Source organism: Anas platyrhynchos, chromosome 21 (genome assembly GCF_047663525.1).
Source record: "Anas platyrhynchos isolate ZD024472 breed Pekin duck chromosome 21, IASCAAS_PekinDuck_T2T, whole genome shotgun sequence".
Lineage (NCBI taxonomy): Eukaryota > Metazoa > Chordata > Aves > Anseriformes > Anatidae > Anas > Anas platyrhynchos.
Window position 1 is genome coordinate 18,397,432 of NC_092607.1, and position 23,519 is coordinate 18,420,950.

Sequence of the window (23,519 nt, forward strand, 5' to 3'; positions counted from 1 at the left end):
GAGCACTGCTGGTACCATGGGACCACCGCTGTTGCTGAAGGAGACCTGGGGGGTGCCCGATACCTGGCCTGGCTTGGCATCCTCACACACAGCAGCTTCATAAGGGGTGGCAAGTTCAGGTGGGTTGTCATTCACGTCCAGGATGCGGATGCGCAGAGAGGCCCTTGACACCTGTGAATGATTATCTGAAACAAAAGAGAAGCAAAGCTTCAGAGGGAAGTGCCTGATAGCAGGGAGCAGGCCCTCCGTGGTTTTGCGTGTCCAGAGGCCATGGTGGCCTCTGCAGCTGCTGCCAGCACAGAGGGTTCGGTGACCGCCTCTGCGGGCTGGCTGATCCTGCAGAGCATTGTTCAACCTCACCACCTGCACTTCCCAGTCAATAAGCCCAGTTGCTGGGCTTCGTGTCCAGGACTCCCAAGGAACCACTGTTAGCCCCTTCTGCCCATGGAGAAGGTGAGCAGCGCAGAGCAAGCCCCCGGGGCAGGGGCCCGTCCTGTTGGTGCTGCTGCTCTGGGGCACACAGGGCAGGGAGCTGCGCTCACAGCTCCGCTTGCTGCAGTGCCGCTCCACCCCATGGTTTGTGCCCTATAGGTGTGCTGAGCCCTCTGTAACATTTCAAATCACTCTGGAGGGCCTAATATTTTCTGGAGCTCCTCATGTGTTTCCAGAAATGAAATATCCCTCCATCTCCTTTGTTTTCCCCAGAGGTGATAACTCCAACAGACCCGATGCCTCTCTCCCTACTCGGACAGGAGCTCTGCTGTCTGTTTGTCTATAAAATTAATGCTGTCCCCAGTGTATTAGGTGGGGGAGGACCCAGGGGAGAGGAGATCTAGTGCTGCTCCATAATTAGCCAGGAACGTGTTCCCCCTCCCAGAGCTGCCTTCACCCTGTTCTCGCGTTATCACTCCCTCTCACCCAGACCAGCTGCTCTGGTGATTAGATGGTTGCTTCGGGGGAGGGAGGCAGAAGTCGTGACTAAAAGCCTGGAACGATGTGTTATTTTAAAAAGTGTGTTGGTGCAGTGAAATAAACTGCAATTGCTTTCAGGAAGAAAGGCAACGGGAGGCAGCAGGGTAAGAAGGGAGTGGATAGTCTGGGGGCAATAGAGGGCAGTGGCCGGTACCCACCGGGACTGCAGAGGAACAGGAGGAAAAAGGGTTCAATTCCTGCAAGATGCAGGGTGACAACATCTTATCACCCCCTCCACAGCTTGCTCACCCTACCGGAAGATGGGAAACCTTCCTTGCCCCTTGGTGCTGAAGCAACCTGGCACTGCCAAGAAAAAGAGGAAAGAAGGCAGAAAGGAGGAGGATAGCAGGAGGAGGCAGCCTGAGGCCCCCCTTCCTCTTCCCAACTGTGGCGCCCCCAGAGCAGGAACTGATTCTAGGGTCGCTGAATGCCCCCAAGTCCCTTTGGCACAGGGCATGTGGGGCCAGGTCCTGGCTGGGCACTGAGACACAGGGAAGAGACTGAGCACAGCAGCTCCCCATCCAGATGCTGTTTCAGCCTCACCAAGAGGGATGCAATCAGTGCAAGGCTGTTCTGAAAATCAGACAGAGCCCTAAATCGGTCTCCTCCCCAGCCCCGCACAGCAGTAGGCAGCACTTCACAGTGGGTGCTGGACCAGGGCCAGCCCTCTGACAGAGACAGAGCTCACAGCCTGCTCCCTGAGCACAGCCCAAAGCAGTCATCCCTTCTGAACATGCCCTGTCATCAAAAAAGGTCTCTTTCAGCCCCTTCCACCGTAGTTGAAGCCTGAGGCTCACACTTAGTCCTGGCTGTGTGACAGCATTAAAATTTGACTTCTCCAAGAACATCAAGTTTAGAAGTGTGACCACGGCATCATCGGCAATCCTTCCTGCGATGCATACGTCCGCTCCTTTTATTTCAATTGCATCATGATCTACGTGAAAGCTCCTCAACTGCTTTCTTTATAAACGTCCTTCTTCCTTTGAGTCAGTAACTGAATGTAAGTTTGAGTCAGTACCTGAATGTATGAAAAATATTTAGATACAGTGGATAAAAATATCTCCAAAACGTCTATGAAATCTGTTTTCCGTAACTTGTGAAGCATAAACTGAATTTACAATGGTCAGAATTGTGATTAAGATCGTACATCTGTGATGAAAACCACATTGCACCCAGCAGTACTGAAAACGTCACATCTGCAAGTCCAAAAGCTCTGACATGTGCTTCCTCCCTGTGAAGCATCCCGCATGCGCAGAAGCGCTCCCACCCCTCCACGTGCTCACATTTACCACTGCCAGGCAGAGCAGCTGATGGGACAGGCGCTGCCGCTGGCATCAGCCAGGGCTGTCGAAGGGCTCTGGGAAGCAGCAGCTGGCTGTGGAGGCTGTGCCAGGCTGAGTGCGACCGGGGAGGAAAAAAGTCATTTTCCATTGCAGCGTCTCTCCTTGGTATTCCAGCTCAGCTGACTGACATGCAAATTAGTTTAATTATTTCTTCTTCTAAAATAAATTATATTTTGCAGTGGCTGCAATATGTTGTGTCAGGCAAAATTACATTCAATATTTTTAAACTAATTGATGTCAGCCTTGAGAAAACCTGATTGACAGCAGCGAGGAAACTAGGCTGCTACCTAAACGGTTTCCTAAATTAAAATTAAACATGCCGTTTTTCTGCATTTCCTCCAGGAGTTGGAATACTATTAATCTGAAAAGACTGAGGAAAGAGACAGGGAAAACACAGAACAAGGGGGAGATGCTGGAAACAGCAGTGCAGAATGGGAGCTCCAGGTTGATGACTGGCAACTGCCTTTGCCAACATGGGCTGAAATACCTGCAGACACGTTGGAGCCCAGGGACAGAGGTCTGCTGCAGCCCTCCTACACCGCAGCATCTCCACTCTCCTTGCTGCCACAAGCTGCAGCATGTAGGGTCCTGAGTCCACACTGAGGTGGTGCTGGTGGGGAGCACTGTGCATGGACAGGCTCCCCGAGCTGGGTCTCACCAAGATGTTCCCACTGCACAGCCATGCTGAGGCTGAGACTCACACCCTTGATGAGCCCTCAGCTACACCCCCAACTATTATTATTATTTTTAATACAATTAACCTTGAAAGTAACCTGAAGAGGATACTATTTCTGGCTTAAAAACATTGAGATGCAAAGCACCAAGGATTTGCCCTGCGCAGAAGATCCTGGACAGCCAGCTGACAGAGGGACACCGAGCAGCTCCAGGCAATTCTCTTAACAAATGCTGGAAGCTTTGCAGCTGCAGCTGGCTGTGATGAGTAGGGGCTGTGGAGATGCTTAGACATCCCCTCCACAGCAGGAAGGAGGAAGGCCTTGTTTAAGCTGTGCTGGGATCCAGTGCTTGCCTCTCTAGATCTTCACACAAGGTCACACTAAAGCACTTTGCATTTTTACAACCAAACCTCTGCTGTGAACCTCCAACTCTAAGCAGTGCTGAAGCAGCTGTACCATTTGCACTGCTACCTGCACACTCAGCTGTGTAGCCACACTGCACACAGAAAGGTGCTCTGCAGCTTCCTGGGGCCTTAAAGCACTGTTTGAGGAAAGCCCAGCAGACTGAGTCTTGCCGTTTGTGGCTGCGACACTCCCAAGAAACACAACTCACTGCCATGGCATTAGGCATAGCACACAATCCACCCTCTTCTGCGTCAAGACCAAATTGGTACAATACTGAAATCAGAATTTTTACATTAGTAGGGAAGCCATAAAAGCCAGGGGTGGAATTTTAATCCTCACTATCTCAGCAAATTGGCAGAACAAAATGCAGATTAGCAGACTGGGATGGGCCACTCTGCTTTCCTGCACCCGCACAATGGCACAGGGTGGTTTTGTGGATGTCAGCACAGCTGCTGATTGAAAAGCAGAGCATCGATGGCAAAGACACAACAGGGGCATGCCAGGGGTACAGCTCATCGGACGCGGGTGGCCACATCAGAGGCTGGAGCTGAAAATGTGGCTCCAAGCTGCAGGGAAGCAAAGGGGAAGCAGCAGATCAGCCAAGTAACATATAAATGGCTCTCACCTCTCCTGAGTCCTGCCCAGACTCAGCAGCATGAGAGTCATTAAATCGCATCCAAACACAATGCTCTGATTAAAGCCGGTCTCCAGCAGGAAGATTTATCATCTCAATTACCAGCAGTGGACACAGCAGTCAAGGCCTCATCATTTTACATGAGCAAAGAGGAAAACAGGAAGAGAATCACTAATATTAGCCCAAGGAAGGTAAACAGCTTGTGAGTGAGATGAAGATTTATGTCTGGAAAAGCTTGGCCTGGTCCCAGTCCAGATTTACTGAACAGTCCCCATGTTTCCTGCTGGCTGCACTGTTGCAAGGCCAAATACTCTGCTCATCAGCTGCCTGGCACAGGCAGCTCCTGCTGGGGAGCGCCTGTTCTGGGAGGGGCCCTGCCCTCCCCTGCTCCCCAGCAGAACACAGCCCAGCTACAGACACAGGCGTGCTAGGAGCCTTCTGCTGCTTTTCTTACTGCTCTTCAGATGCAAATGCAGTCTCTTGAGTTTTCTGCAGGTGGGTCATGCACCCCTAAACACAGTCTCTGGAGCACCTAGTCCTAGGACAGGCTTTCTGAGGTGTGGGGACAGCGCTTGCATGGAGCTGAAGAGCCAGCCTGCCTGCAGGAGCATATGCTGTCAGCTGGCGCTCTCTCCATCAGCTGCAGCTCATTAAAACCATTCACAGGGCAGTGCTGCCGGCGGACAGGGAGGTGTGATCCAGGGCACGCCACAGGAATCGCACAGGAACAGCTTCCCTCCAGCCCCGAGCAGACCCAGAGCCAGGGTGGTGAGACACCTGGGAGGCTCACTCCATTGTTTCTGCAAGGCTTGCATCTCACTGGGGAAGGAGGAAGGATATTTTACTACTTGCCTCCGATGGAGTTGACACCATCCTGTGGTTGTGGACAGACTCAGCAGCAGACAACGTGCACTTCGGTGAGTGCAGGACTGGGCAGCCCTGCGAGACCCATGAGATGAAGGCACCAGGCACACCGACAGCAGCACAGAGGCTCCCAGCCACCCTGCACTCACACCACTGCCGCCAGTCCAGTGCCACGCCAAGCACAGCATGACAGCTGCTGCTCGGCCCCACTCCCAAGCCCCTCTGTCACTTTGAAGGCCTTACCTTTACAACTGCCCTTTCTGCCAGAGGATTCAGACATAAATTGTACTCTAAATTCAATATCAGTCATTAATATTTCATGATTACAAAACGTTAAGGATAATGTCACTGGGAGGAATGTCTGGGCAGTTAAAACAGATGAGTCAGAGCCCGCTGATGGGAGAAGTCAGAGCACTGAAGAGTCTCCCCAGCTTTTGAAGCAATGCAGCCTGACAGGCTCTCCTGCCGGAGGGTATCCGCAGCATTTACTGACTTGCTCTGAAATCTTAGATGCTGCGTATAAATATTTTCCTTCTGATTCTTGTCACCTCACATTTCCTCTGGATGCTGAGCTGTGCGGCAGCACCACAAGCCCTCCTCCCTGGCCAGCGCTGGCAGAGCCTCCCCTGCAGAGCCCCAGGGCTGCCCTCCTGCCTGCTGGCTGCATGTGCACAGCGGGGCACCACGGCTGGGCGCGTGGGGCTCACCCAGCCAGCAGGCACAACGCATTAGCACGGGGCAACAGAGCCAGAGAGGTCCCAGCCTGGGGCAGCTGGGGTCTGGCCAAGGGCACTGCCCCTCCTTCCCTAGGGCAGCATGGGCACGACAGTGCCCCAGCCCCGCGTGTGCAGATCCCTGCCAATGCAGCGTTGGCCTTCCTGAAGCCAGAATGATCCAGCAGAAACCAGCCTCTGGGTCCCCATTCAGGCCCCTGATGCAGTTTCTTCAATCTGAATAGCATCTTCGTATTCAAAAACGAGCAAAGAACCAGGAACCCCGTGGGGTCTCTCCAAGCAAAGCCTAGGAAAGCTCATGCACAGAGTCTAACAGGCAGGTCTTGGCAAATATCCACAGGAACGGGGAGGTGTTTCGCAGCCAAAGCAGCTCCCTGGTATCAGCTGCCATGGGGTGGCAGAGCACAGCAGGTCCCAGACAGAGCCGGTGACTTGTGCATCAGAAATGAAGAAAACTGAAGAACATGGCAGTGCTTTCCTGCTTCCCAGCATGGTGCCTGGGATTGAAGCCCATCTCCATCTTAAGACTCAGAAAAAGGAAGAACTCAGAGAAGATGAGCAATCTCTGGGGCCCCGGGGCAATATCCACCATCATGCGGGGGAACCTGCACAGCCTGTGAGCCAATGTTCACACTGTGCAAACATTACAGAGGGCAGCAGGATAGCCAGGGCAGTCTCAACCTCTTCCTACCCACAGTGCAGCACCTGCAGGTAATCAAAGCCTTCCCCTTGCTGCTATTATCTTCTTTTTATTCCTCAAGAGGAGTTTATTCAAAGCTCTTTTGAGCAGCAGGACCCAGGTCTGTTCTTTACTGGAGTAAAGAAGACAAACAGAACTTCTGCTGGAAACGTCCAAGCCAGGCTCTGCCACCCCAGTGTCACACAGGAAAGATCAACCAACAAACCCTGCACAGCTCCTAAGCTGCTCCCTCCCGGCTCTCTCAGCTGGATGTGCTCAGATTTGGAAGTTAATACAAATATAGACCCTGGGGTAGCGCAGCCATGGGGAAAGGAGATGACTGTCACACAGGAAGGCCAGAAAGGAGCTCATTTCAGAAGAGGACAAGAGAGCTTCCTCTCATCCTCTGCCATGGCGCTTGTCTGGGAAGCCACGGGATGAGGCTGAGTGCTCTGGCTGGGGCTCAAGCAACCTGGCAGCGCCAAACCCAGCAGGCAGCTCTGCTGCTGCCACCCTCATCCCCTTCACCAGCATCCCCCTGCCTTTATCTCACGAGGTGGGTGCTCCCCGCTCTGCCTGTCACCACACTGAGTATTTATTTCACCAACTAAAAGCACCTCGCTGGGCAGAGCAGAGCATGCAGGAGGGGAGCATCAGAGGCAGGTTCAGAAAACCTCTGGGGGCTCTTCCCAGTTTGCAGCTTTCTAGCCCCCTGTGGGGGTGCAAATGCAGGTCTTGGGGCCGAGAAGGAAGGGCACGGGAGGCATCCAGAGCCACATACCTGTCGTGCAGGTACAGCCTGCCACCACCTTTAGCCCCCAGCAGCAGTGAGTGCTGGCAGTCTCCGTTTTGCAAGGCTCCAGCTGAGGGGGCATCCACCTGCAGCATGCAGCTGACCAGGAGGATTTGGTGACATGAACACACATCTCCAAGAGCCCCCTGAGCTGCTCACCAGCTGTGAATGCAGGGAGCAAGCTGCACAGGGATGACTGCCAGAGCTGGTGCATAGCTAACACAAATTTGATTAGTGTTCATCAAAGACACTATTCGACCACGATCCCTTATTAATGACTGAGTCAGGAAGAGTATTTTTAGGTTGTCTAGGGAGATGTCAGACTAAGTAATGCTGCGTTTATTTATTTATTTAATTTCAGCGTTAATTAACTGTTGCACCTTGGTCACCTTTGCAGTGAAAATGCCTGTATTTCTCCCTCTGCCCCTGATACAGTCCAGTGCAGACTGTCTGCTCCGCACGGCGCTCCTCCATCTCACCTGCTTCCATCGCGAGGACAGTGATGTTGTGCCACCCTGCTGTCTCCCGGTCCAGGACCTTTCCTGTCACAATGGCACCTGTGTTGGCGTCGATGTCAAAGATCCTCTCTGTGTCTGTGCTGCGGTCGATAGCATACCTGAGACCAGGCAAGAGGGAAAACCATGAACAACTGGATGTGCCAAGGCCAACCTCATAGTCAGCCCTGGGGGTACGGGGTGTAATGCAGCAGGCACTGTCACCGCTCTCACTGCTCCTCTGCTGCAGCTGGCTACACGAAGGCCGTGTCTCTGCCAGGCTGCCAGCCCAGAGCGCTCTCATAAAATTAAAGTGTGGCTTTTGGTGTACAAAGTAGAACCAAATGCAGACTGTGGACAAGGGGTAAAACCTGCTCTGATGGGAACCTCGTGTTCAGGATCGAGCAGTACAGAAATCATGGGCTGTAACTCCAGCCATGACTTTGGAAAGCTGCTGAGCTGTAGGCTCAGGAGCTTCAGGAAAGGCATTAACTAAAAGTGAGCCTCTCTCACACACTACCCCCTCCCACAGGACCCAGACGAGAGCACAGCAGCAACAGCAGGTACAAGTGGCAAGGTCCCCTCCAGGCACAGACCGAACCCCTGCAACCAGCGCAGCACGTCGTCCCCCGCAGCCCCTCAGCCTGCCCTCGCTGGGGATGCCTGTTTTTACCAGGGCAGCCTGAAGGGCTCCAACCCAGCAGAGCCCTGCTGCAAGCCGCTCATTCTCCTTTCCTGGGGTTGCTCCAGCACAACCCCCTGAAGCCCCTTGCCATGCCTCCACAGCAGCTCCCTGTGCCCGTGCCTCGGGAGCACTGTTCCTGCCTCTGTCACAGCTCGTGAGAAGGCAAACAGCTAGGCTTCACCCCATGCTTTAGCCGTAACACCATGAGCCTACGCAGTCAGTCCTGGTGGCATGTCCTGCGTTTCCAACCACTGCACACAGAATAAAGCAGGCTAACATTAAATCAGGTGCAATTAGGATGTGTGCTCCTTGAAGGCAGGGACTGAAAGGGAAGCCCAATCCAACCGAGGCCCTTGAGTGCTGCCGTAACACAAATAACCACCACCACTGCGATCAGAATTAGAAGTCCAGAAGGCCTACAAATCACAAACAATTCAGCATAATGTTATTGTGTGCAGCATCTTTCATACAGACTGCATCCCAGAGTGCTTTACAGAATTAAATAATACAAGACAGCAAAGAGTACAAAGGATAAATTACCAGAAGGAGGGCTGTGAATAAATTAAAACCTTCAGTCACATGTCCAACAACAGAAGGAAGATAAACGCAGAGACAAAGCACGCTGAAAAGCTGACGGACAGGGCAGTGCTGAGGGCACGCCAGACAAGCAGAGCAGGACGGGCTGGCACATGCTCAGGACGGTGCGGGCATGCTGCACGGTGGCTGTCCCAAGTCTCTGTGCCTCTCACAGCCCAGCCGTGCTCTGCAGGCCCACAGCCCAAGCACCAGCCCTGGGCACGGGGCAGCTGCCCTGCACAGAGCTGTTGGCAGCCCCTGTGCCTTCCCACGCTGGCCAGGAGGGAGCCAGCTGCACGTGGATTGCCTCCCAGGGGCACCTATCATCCACACAGCTGAGCATCGCTACCTGATGGAGGCACCTAAACGGAATACAAATGGCTTTCTGCCTACAGAATGCCTACTGTTATACAGCACCAGATTGCATTCCTTAGCTCCCTCCTTTTCAGACAGATGGGGATGAGAAAGTACAACAGCACTTACTTGTAGTTAAGGGAAAACATTCAAAAATCACTATCTAAATCTCATTGGTGCACATGCACAAACTATCACATCCTGCACCTGTGTGGCTGGCTTCCTCTGTCTTGGCATGTATTGCAGCCTCTCATCCACTCCGCATTCTCCCACTGCAAACGAAAAGGAGAGGTCTGGCTGCTCTGACTGGTACAGATCAGTACAACATTTTGCTAGAAGAAGGAACAGAAACTGGGATGACAAAACCCAATATCCTTCCAATAGCATAATTCATGTTTGCATAACTGTTTCCATTGTTCTACTGCATCCCTTGACCTCCATCACATCCTCTTCTGTTCTGCTTTTTCCTACTGTCAGAGGTCAGGATGGTACTTCACCTCCATATGCTTCCTTGCGTGTTGGTTAATCCTATGCCTGTTATGTTCACACTCATATCATTACTGCATAAACAAAGATGTCTTCAAAAGGAAAAAAAAAAAAAAAAAAGCTTAACGGGAAAACCCAGTTAGTGAAGGGAGACATCACTGAGCCTGAAAACATCTGGCACTAGCTGCCTGCATTCCATCTGCACAAAGTGTTGTGGAGACTATGGAGCACTATGCTGGCATTGGACGTGGGAACCCAGGGGTGCAAGGATGTCAGTCTACTCCCTACAAAGCCACTCCATAGCCAACTCAGAAATCAGAAAACCTGCTCCACAGCACTCTACATGACCATAGACCTCCCCTTACAAGAGGTTACAGCCAACCCTGTGGAGACCAGGACTTCCAATGAGAAGGTAACAATTATGCTCATTTTACATCATTTTGTGTAATCTGATCTTTACCAACCAATGTTCTGCTGACCATCACAAGCCTCTCCACCACTAGTAATTCAGCTTCATCTTCACCTGTTCCACCGAAGTGAAACCTGGGAAGTGGCACCAATTAGTCCCTGGTCCTCCGGGTATGCAGAAGTAGGATATCTGCTTATTCCTCCTAAAGCCTGCTGCTGTTCCATATCTGGAACTGCAGTCCCCAGCTCTGATTGGGATGCGGACCTTGTAATCCATTTTCCTCTCTTCCTGCTGGCACTGCCTGTTGGTCTGGATGTTACAAGTGACTGTTTAATTTAGACAGCTTTTTTGGTGCTCATCGTTCTCACGAATGCATTTCTCAAGCAGTTTGTTTCAATTCTCCCCCTGAATGCAACAAGGAGCACATTTTATGCCATGTGTTTTGTTAATAGGGAGCTTTTCAAGCACTGTGTGAAAAGCTTTTTGTTATGTTTGTTTTTTCCTCCTCTCCCTTTTGTGTTAAAGCAGGTTGTAGTTCTGCTGTGCTGTTGGAGTCTATAAAATGCCTATGTCCAACACGTGCCTCTGGATTTGGTGAAAGCCAAACAAGAATATCTCTGAGAACCTTAAATCCCAAGCAACGTCTTCCCGGTGCTGATAAAGCCTGGAATGCACACAATCAGAGCACAGACTTTCACTGCAGAGAGAAAAACAAAAGGCTTCCACGTAAACAGCCTCACGTATGCAGACAGTCTATCACTGTTTTACCTAATACAATGGCTCAGCTGAGAAACATCACACTACACGCAGGAAATACACAGCCAAAGCCAAAATGCCAACTGGAAACTAAATGCTTTCTAGAAAGAGTGGATCCAGCTTTTGTTAGGCAACAAATAAGGATGGAACAAAATAAAAAGCACCATTCTTGAGAAAGGCATTTTCTGCCTGCCCCGTTGTGGGTTTCCATGTTCCCCAGAGGAAGGGGGCAGCCTGAGCCGTGCTGAGCTTCAGCACAGCTCCCTGCTTCACAGCGTCACTGCTGGAGGGTGCGCAGCCCTCTCCAAGCAGCCACAAGCTGGGGCCCTCTGGGTGCCCCAGCAATCCTCCTGCCCAGGCAAGCGGCTGCAGCGGGTGCCACATCCGCGGGCAGCCGGGACAGAGCCCCCCAGAGAGGGGGGAGCAAGCAGTGTCCCTGGGATAGTTCCCACCGCAGGGGAGTTGGACACTACTTCAGCCCTCACATCTTCATAACAGGGCACTTCAGGATCCAACCTGGCTCGCCTGGGAGGGATTTGTTCTCGCACCGAGCAGCCACATCTTCATGGGACAAGTGAACTGGCGGGGGGCCGGGAAGTGCCTGGCTGTAGCCTGCCTCCAGCAGCTGCTTCAGGCCAGCCACTGCAGCAGGAGCCACAGAGCCCTCTTTGTGTTCACTTGGGGATGGAATCAAAGAGCCAAGGGCATGTCCTGTCCCATTTGGCTAAAAATACTTCCAAAACCTCGTTATTGGCAGCCTGGTGTCAGCAGGACCTGGAAATGCTGACAGAGCTGATTTTTGCTCAGCTGTCTCTGGTGATCCTTGTTCTTTCTTGCCTCAAGGGGAGAGTGCCCCTCATCATGACAGAAGGTGGTGGCCCTCCTCTCTTCACATGGCAGAGCCAACAGAGCAGAGTCCAGCAGACAGCAGCCTCTGCAGAAACACAGCCACGTTTTTGCTCCCACCTCTAGCAGAGGAGGATCAGGAAGTTACAGGGATCCACTGAACTGCAAAGAGTTGAAAGGGTTCACGCCAGCTTCAAGGAGCTGAGGATCAAATGCTGGTCATGCTGTCAGGACCGGTTGCTCTCTAATGTAACAGAGGTGAAGTACAAGTGCTGGCTTCTTGCGACTGTACTCTGAGTAGCACACTTGAAATGTGAGGTGACTTACTGCCGGCTCCTGCTGACGGGCTAGTGTCACATCCTGGCGGGGCACGGCAGGATGCTTGCATTAATGTTTGTGCACCACTTTGAAGCTGTGAGCGGCTGCCTATGTAGCAAAGTATTTTATTAAACTACATGGCTAGCCAGGGGACAGGAAAGTGGGAGAGATCAAACAGTGCCTTCCTCCTGCATTGGTGCCACACCAGCAGCAACCTGCAGCTCCACGCAGCACGTGTGGGAACAGCAGGGAAGGATCACCCACCCGCGCTACCCAGGCAAGTGCCAAGGGAGCCTCACAGGAGGATGGACTGGCCGCCCCTCGTGCCAGCAGGCACTGCCAGAACAGAGGTGAGTGGAGAGAGGGCCAGGTGGAGACCAACTGCCGCAGGGGAGCCAGGGGATGCAGGATGAACTATCTGCCTGGGGACAGCTAGAGGCAGAGGGGCACAGATTCAAGTACATCGTGCCTGACAAGGAAAATCACGTTGCAATTCCCAAGCTGCAGTAGATGCCCAGGGGTCCTGCTGGCCATGCCCTCATGCCTCAGCACGAGTCATTACCTTGCCTGGCACTATGCTTTCTGTAAGACAGAGATGCGTGTAGAGTAAAGTTTGGCCTGTAATGCTCTTGCTCCTACTGAGTACTTGAATCTGCTTCTCTCTGCTCCAAGTCCTCATCACCTTCTGCACAGTGGTAGAAAGCCTCTCTGCTTTCTTTTGTTCTGTCTGCAAACAAGGCAACAAACTCCACGGGGAAACAGCATAAAGAACAAGAGAAAACGAGAAGAAGGATAGTTCTGTCTCCATTGCACTTTTCCTACAATTACAGATCAGAAAGTAAAATGTATGTTCTGTAGCACTGCTAGAAACACTCCAGTGGAAAAGTACAGGCACATGTGTACACACACACACAGATACGTAGAAAGACCGCACACATCAGATGAGCACAAGCTAACAGCCATGTGCTCAGGGCAGGCCACGAAGAAAGAAGAAATCAGACGTAGCCTGAAGGAAAAGGGAACCAATAAGCCAAGGTGCATGTAGGCGCTTTGAGAACACATCCAACAGATAGCACCAACAGTGCAAGTGTTGCATGCTCACATACACAGTTCATTCTGTGCCAAGGCTGAGTCCCTTACCCCAAAGACAACTTTCAGCACCCAACTTTGACACAATACCATCTGCTAGCTGCCAGGCATCTGTAGATAGCAGTTTTCCATTTGCAGAATCTTCTCTGAGCTTTCTATATATCTTGATCTTGAAGACCTGGAAACGCCCCCCAGCCCACCCTGAACTAACACACTCCCCCCCTGCAGTCAACACAGCACCCCAAGCAGCCATGCAGGGATGCCATCAGTGGGATTGGTACAGTACCCAAGCCCTCCCTTGCTATCCCAAAGCCCCAACATGTCCCAGTTTATCACTGACAGGGACAGGCTCCATACAGAGCTCTCAAATGCAAAGCCACTGCAACTCATTTGAAGTGAGCGGCTGTGCACAAAGTGCCTGCAGCCCCACCATCACCTGGCATGAGAACACACATTTCAAGGAAATTTTCCACATATTGAGGATGTTTTCAGAACACTAGCTTTTCATCCCAACTGCTCATGACTCAGGCCAGTTGGCAGAGCCAGAAGGCTGCTTTGTGCCTTAGGTAATAACAATTTAACAAGGTAACAATCTCTTTAGCCACAAATTAAATGGAAATGGGAAATGTCCTGTGCAGATAAGCTGCTGCCTGGATTATGTCCCCTGCCCAAATATAAACTCCTCTGATCTTTCATCCCCATGCACACACACACACACACACACACACACAGAGAACTAAGCTCTAGCTCCGCACTTCCCAAGCCTCACCTCATTTATCATTCTTCATCACTACCTGCCTGTCATTTCTGGTTGCTTGCTTGGCCAGTGTCAGGCAGCGCTGCAGATGCCTCACTGTCAGCAGCAAGGACACGCAAGCATCACCCCGCCACCTTCCCTGACACTCCCCTGACAATTGCAAACCTGTCACTTGCCAGTGACGTGTCTGTCACCTGCAAGATGGCTGTTCTAGCTTGCCTGTACCTGCGTGCAGACTGCCACTCACTGCCAGCCCCGCACATGCACAGTGCTCATCACCCTCACCTGCTCTGCCCCTCCACTTCTCCCATTGCCTCCCCTCCACCCCGGTGATGGCCGTGAGCCCTCCAGCCACAACCATCCCTTGCAGGTGACCCCATGCCTGCTGCTAAAAGGAAAGGAAGAGGATGCGAAGTTTAAGCAGATGCTTTACCGGACAGGGTGGTTCGCTGTATCAGGGTCAAGGGCAGTGACCACCCCCACGACAGAGCCAACTTGTGCATCCTCCTGGACCTCCATCAGATTGGAGGGGGGCCGGAACTCAGGGGGCTCGTCGACATCCAGCACAGACACCCGCACGATGGTTTGGTCCCGGAAGGTGCCCAGGTCCACAAAACGTGGGTCCACGAACTTGTTCAGGGCCTCCACCACGACGGTGTGCACTTTTTTTGACTCATAGTCAAGAGGCTGAGACAACAGGAGAGAATTAGCCACATCCCGATCAAGGAGCCCTTGTCACTGCCCCTTCTTTCGCAGGCCTCTGCTCGGCAGACTTTGTGGCAGCGCTGGAGTCTGCTCTCCAGAAAGGGCCCGTGAGCTCTTGCACCCACACTCTGCCCTCCCACAAGCAGCACCCACACCAAGGGGAGCAGGAAGAAGAGGAAACCTCCAGCCTGCTTCCCAGGGACCCCACTGGGTGCCCAGACAAAACCCATCAAGAAGACAGCAGACTGCACGTTGGCAAGTGAATGGTTTTGGATCATTAATCACCCTGTGATTATTTCTACAGAGGCAGGGAGCTGAATGCAGTGGCCTTGGTGAATAATAATTTTTTTCTTGCCTGTAACAAGTATTTGCTTGATTGTTTTTGCTGCTAAAGCAGATAGACTCAAAGTGCTGTTGATCAGGTATGGGAATTAAACAGGCATATTCCTCTTCCTAACAGGTGCTATCAATAACAGCTGTAAGCACTGGTCTCCACTGCCCTGTGCACAGCTTCACCCAAACACTGCTCGCTTCACAGCCCTGGGAGCTGTGCTGTGCCAGGCTCCTGTAGGCAGTACACTGCTGCTCCTTTTCAGCCTTTCCTCCTAGACACAGGTCTGTGCTTTGCCATCCAGGCAGAACAGGTCTCTCCCTGTATCTGCAAGCACAAAAACGCAACTGCTACTTCTACAGCAGCACTCAGAAGAGAATTTATTTCAACTCAAATGCATCAGCAGGAGTCCCCAAATAAAAAGGTCCCCCTAGAGATCCCTGCCCTCCCTCTATCCAACCAGCTCTCCTTTTCTCTCTCACCTTCTGTACTGTGATAACAGCCTCTTGGGTATTGCTGTCTGTGGTAACTTTGAACATCTCCACTCCTTCTTCATCCTTCATCTGATACGTCATATCTGTGTTCTCCCCGACGTCAGAGTCCTCTGCCTTTACCCTCCCGATGGCGGTGCCCACAGGGGCAGTTTCAACGATGCTGAATTGATACATCTCTGGAGGAGAGAAAAGCACCAGGTCACAGCTCCTGCCTTTGTGCCCTCTCTACTCGGGTATGCCCATCTGCATGCCTGCTTGGGGCCACAAGGGCTGCCCAAACTCTACCAGTATCTATAGTCCAGAATGCCCTACCACACAAAAACACAAACCCCAGTCAAAAACAAGGCCTGCAGGAAGATAACCGGAGAGCACTAAGGTTTTGAAGAGCCAGGTAAAGAAAAGGGTGGTTTCTCAGTTTCTTTCTGGTTGCACTGCCCTGCAATCAGTGTTCTCCAATTCTGTGCAAATTTTGCCATTTCTAATTTCTAGAAGCAGCAGCTAAGAGCTGAGCTTCCTCCAACTGCAGCATTCTTTCTAGTCTGTCAGCCATGTGCTCACACCCTCTGCGGCTGCTGTGCAATGCAGAAATTGCACAACCCACTCTTCGCAGCAGAATCACCAATTCACTCGGGGAGTCCCAGGGGAAGACAAGAACAAGCCACAGGCCATTGGCCATGACTTGGATAAAAGGGCTGTCTGGTGACCACACTGCTGTCAGGGTGTCAGGCAGTGTCACGATGCCTCCTGCTCTGGCAGAAGGTGCCAAGCCCTGAGGCAGCAGCCAGGAGGGGTCAGGCCAGCAGCCAATACCCAAGTCCCTGCCCAAGCCCCTGGAAGAAAGCAGCAGGACAGATCAGGCTGCCAGAGTGGCCCAGCACCACCATCTCCTGCAGCACTGCCCAAAGAGGGGGTCAAGGAGGGATTATCCCTGCTCTCCCCACCACACAGCCCCGCTCTTTCCTGGGGCCTTGGGCAGGCTCAGCCAAGGGAGCTGCCCCTCCATCACACTGTTAGGCAGGGCTGTGTTCAGAACCAGGCACACAGTTCTGCACACTACAGTGCCTTGGTGCTGCTGCCCCGCACACAGCCCAAGCAGCAGGGCCAGCCCGCCTGCACCCATACGCCAGGCCGTGCCACGAGCCGAACTTCTGTCCCACCACCCACAGGGACTGGGATCAGGTGCTCAGTCCCTACTGCTGTCAGGACTTACTCTGAGGGAAGCGTGGTGGGTTGTCGTTGACATCAGTGACCACGATGGTGACTGTGGTGGATCCGGACAGGCCACCCAACTGTCCGGCCATGTCTGTTGCACGGATCACCACCTCGTACCGGTCCTGCGTCTCACGGTCCAGGTCAGCCACAGCTGTCCGGATCACACCTGGAAGTTGGCAGGACAGCATGAGTGCAGGCACATCACAGAGAAGGCGTTGCTGGAGGATTGCCTAGTCCAAGCCCTGTGTCAAAGCAGGGCCAGCTAGATTTCCCAGCCTCTGTTTGTGTGGCAGATTATCGAATACTTCACTAATTTTCATTCCTCTTTTCTGGACTGCTCCAGTACGCCCCCGTCTCTCTTGTATTTGGCAGCCCTGGAGGTGACACAGCATTCACATAATCTCACCAGTGCTAGGTAGAAAGAAAGCACACCTCCCCTGACTGCTGGTGATGCTCTTCATAAGGCAGCTCTAGGTGCTGCTGGCTGCCTTTTCCATAAGGACACATTTAGCATCTGCTGCTAAAGACAGCATCTGCTGGGCCCTGGAGCAAGCAAACTCCTTCGCAGCCTTCACAGAGATCACACAAGTAAAAATTGACCAAGGGGAGAAATGTGCTTTGGAGAGAGGACCAAGTACAGGGAATTGTCAACCAGGCAGAAACAAACTGAACCCACCCTCCTGGCACCTGGCCTCCATGGGCCACCAACCCAATCCCCACAAGTCTCAATGGCCAATTCGCAGGTTCCTATCACACAAGGTCCCTGCCTAGCTGCAGTTACTGGGGGCTGTCAGTAGCTCCAACAGGGTTAAACTTCCATTTGGAGGAAGTTTTTGCTTCCCCCCAGGGAGGCCAGGAGCAGGTGAAGGATTGGCAGGGGCCAGAGGTGCTGGGGCCAGCTGCAAGGTTTGCAGAAGGCGGCTGTGTAGAAGCCCCAGCTGAGTCATGAAAGCCCTTTGGCACAAATCCGCGGCAGCCCACTTATCCTTATCTGCTCAGACAGGAGCCGCAGGAGGACGCGCACAGCTTGGAGCCACAGGAGGAGCAGCTGCTGCAGAGCAAAGCAGCACGGATGGGACAAGGGCGATGAGGGCAGAGCTGGTCCCATGTCCTCTGCCTGCCTGGCCGGCCTCCACCCCAGTCACTCTCCCCATACTGGTGGCTCTACGCACCGGTCCTGTGGCTGCCAGGACGGGCTGAGGGCAGCAGATGGCTCCTGCCGAGGGGCCGCGTGCTGGTGGCATGCACGCACCCCGGGCACTCACAGTCATCGACTCAATACAGAACAGCAGCACCTGGCTCCACTTCATGTGTGCCCAGTTGCCCATGCATGCCTGGACGACACCTGAACGAAGAATAGGATAGCTGGAGAATCAGGGTCAGGGTATTTCCAAGAGTATGGCTGCACAAAACCCCTCATTTTGAAGTGTCCCTCTAAGTTAAAGAGGCTGAAGATGCTACTGTTACATGCCCTATGTACCAGAGGCCGAGGTCATACTAGAGACCTTAAAGCAAAAAAAAAAAAATATATATATATGGTATGTTAGTGCTTTTTATGAAATGAGATCTAAAAAAGTCATAAAGACTTTTTTGACCTGTCATAAAGACAGGTCATCATTCATCTGGGCTTGGAGAAGTGACCGGATCAAAATATACAGGAATGTAAAACAGGAAGGAAGGAGTAGTGAAACCCAGAGAATACTGAGAATGGCAGAAGACAACTTCTTTTGTCAGCCACGATGTTTCATTTACATGGAAACAAAGCACAGAAGAAACATTTTGAGAATGAAAGAAAAAAGTGACTGCCCTTGGGTGGCACCAGGGGCACACATGGGACATGCTGCTAATAACCTTGCATTCATGTACACATTCCAGTCCAACTACCCCAGCAACAGCCCATAACAGCCAGAGATCAGCCTAAAATCCCCTCCAGCTCAGTTTCGTAACATTCCTCCAGATTTAGACACTGCTTTAGGTTTTTGTAATTGCTCTCTTCCAGGCTTTCCCATTTAACTATTAGCTTTACCTCCTCTTATTATGAGCCCTGCAAAATCCTCCTTTGCTTTGTTTCACCAACAACCCTGCCTGGCATCAGGGATGATGTGGGATGGGGATGCCCAGCTGTGTCCTATGTAGCCTCCAGTGATGGGGTGCATCCTGGTGGGATTGAGGAACTCCACCTGTGCCATAAGGACAGCAGAGGTTCACCCAAATCCTCATGGGACTTGCAAGACATTTGCCTCATGCCACAAAGCAAGTGATGGCAGTGTACGGCAGCTGCCCAAGCCACTTGCCTCACCAAAGACACACCAAGGAGCCACTGGTGCTGTGGCCCAAAGGTAGTCAAACAAACAGTACTGAGCTGGAAGAAAGAAAATATCTTTTTCCTCCTCTGCATGACATTACAGGTGCAGCAGTAGCTGGCAACACTGTTCTGTAGACATTTATCTCTCCTTGCGTTCTGAAACTAGCAATTATTCCAACAATTACCATTGTTAGGATTTATTATAAAGACATCACCACTGCTTTGGATCCTTGCAGCTCCCTGGCTCTTATGGACAGGCAAAATTTCACTCAGCATCCTCCAGTCCCTCTGTCACATCAGTTCTGTAACTGCCTGGACTGTCACTGCCTTGAGCCCCATGAATCAATGGGAGGCTCTGCCTCACCCACCACCTCTTGGGTACTTCCAGCAACTGCTGGTTCACACCCTGGGGTAATCCTCAGCCCTTCTATTGCTCTTTCAACGAGGTCCACGCTCCTCATCAGCACACCCATCAGAGGCGGCTCAGGGCACTGTCCAGCTCCTGCTAGGGAACATCCCAGCCCCTCTGCAGGGTATAGCGGGTGTTTGCCTTGTGATGTGCCAATGGTCTATACTGGTTGCTCATTTCCTCCTGGGTCTGCTGAGATGCAGCCATTTGGCCAGGAGTCCCACCCTGCCTCACCCAAAGGGGTGAACGCACCTCCAGGCAGGCATCCTGGCAGAACTGCAACCTGCAGTCTGCAAGCAGCAGGGCTGGCCCTACAGAGGTGCCCATTGCCCAGGGGCTGCATGGGACTGGCCTCAGCTGGTCGTGTTTATAGGCTTTTCCTGTCGCTCTGCTAGGAATATAAAGCCGTTATTTCTGGGCAAGCACCATCTCATTGAAATTTAAGCAATTCTGTTAATTAACAGGGTCTGAAGCATTTTATAATGAAAATGATTCATGTCAGCACAATAGTGATTAATTGGGATGAGAGGGAAAAAGCTCATGTATTCACCAAGGCTGTAATGACTTAAGTGAGCTGCTCATAATGATATAGCTCATAATACCCCATGCAAGATGGGAGTAGTGCTCAGGCACTTCCCAGTACACTGCCAAGGTCGCCTGTCCCAGCAGGGAGCAAGTCTGGGCCATTTGGCATGTGCAGAGCACAGCAAATGGTCCCAACCGGCACTGGTCCTTCTAGTGGCACAAGGCAGACAAAATCCTTGTTTTTGCCAGAGGTGCAGACTGTCAGCAGAAAGCACCTCCTGCCAAGACATGCACTGCTCGTCCAGCCCATCCTGGAAAAGTGGGGGAATGATGTAGCTGAATTCCCCTTGCTTCAGGCCTCCGTGAACCCCAGCAGGATTGTCACTGAGAAAGCTGTTCCCCTTAACGTCACACAGGCCACACCAGGCTACTACTAGCCTATCAGGCTGTTTTTATCTTTTGTGCTGTGGTGCCACTTACCGCATGTTAATGGCCTTGGCAAATCAGGGTCTCCAAACCTACTCCACACCAACTCCTTGCATATGGCACCATGAATGCTGGCACAAATACCTACGAGCATCAAACTCACATGGTCTCATCTCCTACAGCCAGATAAGCCATGACCCCCTAGGGACACTACAAAAGAAACAGTAAGAGATGGTGGCAGACCCCCTTTTTCAAAACAGAGACAGAAGAGACAAGGACCAAGAAACTGGAGATTCACCCTCTTTCCAGACAGAAGAACTGCCAAACATCTTCCTTCCCAGACACTGCCAACAAAGCAAGGACAACCTCCATCTCAGACTCATCTCCCTAGTTCTTGTCAGCATCTATTATAGTTGAATAATACAGACATGTAGTGGCACACCCTCGGGTACAAGGCACATGTGGCTTTCTAGCATGATCCAAATTAATCAGTGTAATTAGCCAGCAAGGGGACACTTACAACAGCACACAAAATACCACCAAATCTGCCCAATAGCCAGCACTATTTGGGTGATAAAACCAAAGCAGGACAAAGCACTCAGCAGGTAACTGCCTTACAGGAATCTAATAATCATGGGCTTTACTCTGGTGTGAAATACTTCTAGCTCAGATGTCCACATCCTCAGAGGCCCTCTGAGCAAGGCACCTTCCATCTGAGGGCAGTCTGGACCAGCATGTCTCCTGCCACAAAGTGAAAAGACACATCCGTTGTGAAGTAACACCCGTGGAAGGAGACTCAGGAGGTCTGTGCTTCAACCATGGCTCAGAGCAGGCCACCATCAAAACTGGATCAGATTACTTCACCATTCCGCCACTGCAGGAATGAGAATCATTCCCCAAAGCTTTGCAGACACCAGCACATACCATGCCTCAGTTCCCCCTATTCCAGTGGGGCCGTTTAGTTTCTTGTCTCCCTCCTAAAAGACTCCAAGAGATTACAGGAATTCGGGCTTACTGAGGGAATTCAGGACTCCACATAATGTTCTCCTCTGGGCATCCAGGCAGTTTTGGTCCTGCCTTCGAAACCCCAGTCAAATCTGAAATACCAGACACATACCAAAGCTAGTAATGTCCAGGAACGGAAGACAAGCTAAGCAACCCACACACAACTTGTATTGCATACCTAAGTGTGCAAACCACACTCACACATGCAACACCTACATTATGAAGGACAGCATGAGAAGAGCTGGTTGCACAGATAAGGAAGGAAAAGAAAACCTGAGTTTGAAGGAATCAGAGGCTTATGGGGTGCAAGGGAGCACATACATGTATGGACCTGCAAAAAAAGGTGGAGGAGGTCAAAATCAAAAGGGAAAAACAAATTGCTCTTCATTATCACATATTATAAGAAATGTAACACTCCATTATTATTTTTTTTAATGGTCATTAATAACAATGGTGACTCTGAGAGTTATGCTGAAGCTATGGATAATTAAATCTTATGATTAGGGCAGAAGCCTGGCCACCCAGAGTGGTTAGGCCAGGATTCCCAAGTGGAGCACTAAAAACATATTCAAGTTCAGAGCAGGAACAGGATGGGTTTTGCTCAGGTGGAAGTTCTATTTCCTAGCTGGTGCCAAAGGCAGACAGGATGAGACATTTGGTTTAGCACAGTCAGTCCTGTCCCTGCTTCCTCCAGCAGTGCAGCCATGCATGCTAGCACTGACAGAAGGGCAGACAGCTTGTACTGCCATGAAGCCACAGGCAGTGCAGGACAGACGGCAACCACATCCCCAGCAGACAGCAGACAGAGCTGCACAGAGCATTCCTGGAACCCAGGCAAGGCCTCCGTGAGAGGCTTTTCACAGCTTAGACATCATGAAAGAGTCAGTCCCGGTATATACTCAGTGGTCAGGTATTCTGGAAACAGATTTGCTCAAAAGAGGCCGAGGATGCTTCTGCAGACTGTCAGCAGTTTTGCTCTTATGAGTCGCAAGCAAGTAGAATGGTAAATCAACCCACCCAGTGTATGAAACAGCCAGCATACGATACAGCCAGTTTGAGAATTAAGATACAAAAAGTCAAGGAATCAAGAAGCTTGGATTCCTGGAGTGACATTAATTCTCACCACAGTCCCACAGGGCACATTTTAGTTTATGCCTTAATACAGCAGCATTAATGTTGTTGCTGGAAGCTGAGCCTCTGCACGTCCTGGCTTGTGCATTTTGCTCCCAGTGGTCCCTCTTCATTCTAGCAGCCTGATTCTCAGCTTCCACTTGCATGAAACTGTCTCAGACTAGCAGGATCCCACATGCACATGAGTTTTCAGTGTCTAGTCCATTGTTCTATACACACCATTAAAAAGAAAAAGAAGTTCTGTGAGAGAAGAAAGCCCAGGTGCAGCAGCTCCCAGGCTAGCAGCAGGTGCAGCCCTAGCTCATGCACTCTCCTGGCCTCAGACAATAACACTTGCCATCACAGACCCCTGCCTGCTGTCCAGCATGCTTAGGCACTCCTCAGGTTTGAGCAATCCTCCAGCTGCAAACAGGCTCTGGCTATCAGGCCCATACACACCAGATGGATTTCAGGAGATACTGGGTTTCACACATGCAGAGGCTGAGGCACGTGTACCTTCCTTACACTTCCCTTACGGCAGAGTCTCTCAACAAATTTCACTCTGACTCCTATAAAAATAGCCTTAGAAAATCTCTATTACTAGAGACAGGTCAACACAACAGAGATGTAGCATTTCAGGCAAGGGGCTGATCTCAGCCACAACAGGGTGGGGGGACTTTGCTGTCCAGCTTTCCAACTAGAGCTGCAGCTACTCAGCCTGCTTGTCCTCTGACAATTTTTGATTAAACTGTGGGTACTTTACTGCATGCTTTGTGCCTTAAATACCTCTTATTAGCATTTGAGTGTATTCCCTCCTCAGCAAGCTTGCAAGGCTCCCATTAAGGGTAATGAGAGTCACACTCCTGGGAGGCAAGGAGAATATATACCCCAACATCTCTTGGTTATGGTCTACTCTAACCAGTATGTCAGAGCATCATCTGCTAGGGATTTATTAAAGATGCATTTTACAACAGGCTCTATTATAAGTTATTAAGGAATGGATCAGCTTCCACTGTTCTTTCATTAAATATTAATAGAACATTTATAAACCGATCCTTAAATTAAAGTGTTACCTTTAATCAAAGCCCTGGCGATAACAACGCTGCCTTTGATAAGGCCCCTCCGGTAG

At 51.4% G+C, this 23,519-nt stretch overlaps 1 protein-coding gene across 2 annotated transcripts in view; it reads right to left on the reverse strand.

The window, feature by feature from the left end:
• CDH22 (cadherin 22) overlaps positions 1-23,519 on the reverse strand; it is a 49,697-nt gene that overhangs the window by 11,906 nt on the left and 14,272 nt on the right. For both annotated transcript variants that reach the window (XM_005025596.6, XM_072026261.1), the window contains 5 exons: positions 16,609-16,776; positions 15,387-15,574; positions 14,302-14,555; positions 7,578-7,714; positions 64-185 (listed from right to left, as the gene is read on the reverse strand). In XM_005025596.6, the coding sequence (XP_005025653.2) occupies positions 64-185; positions 7,578-7,714; positions 14,302-14,555; positions 15,387-15,574; positions 16,609-16,776 (869 nt within the window). The remainder of the gene's footprint in view (positions 1-63; positions 186-7,577; positions 7,715-14,301; positions 14,556-15,386; positions 15,575-16,608; positions 16,777-23,519) is intronic.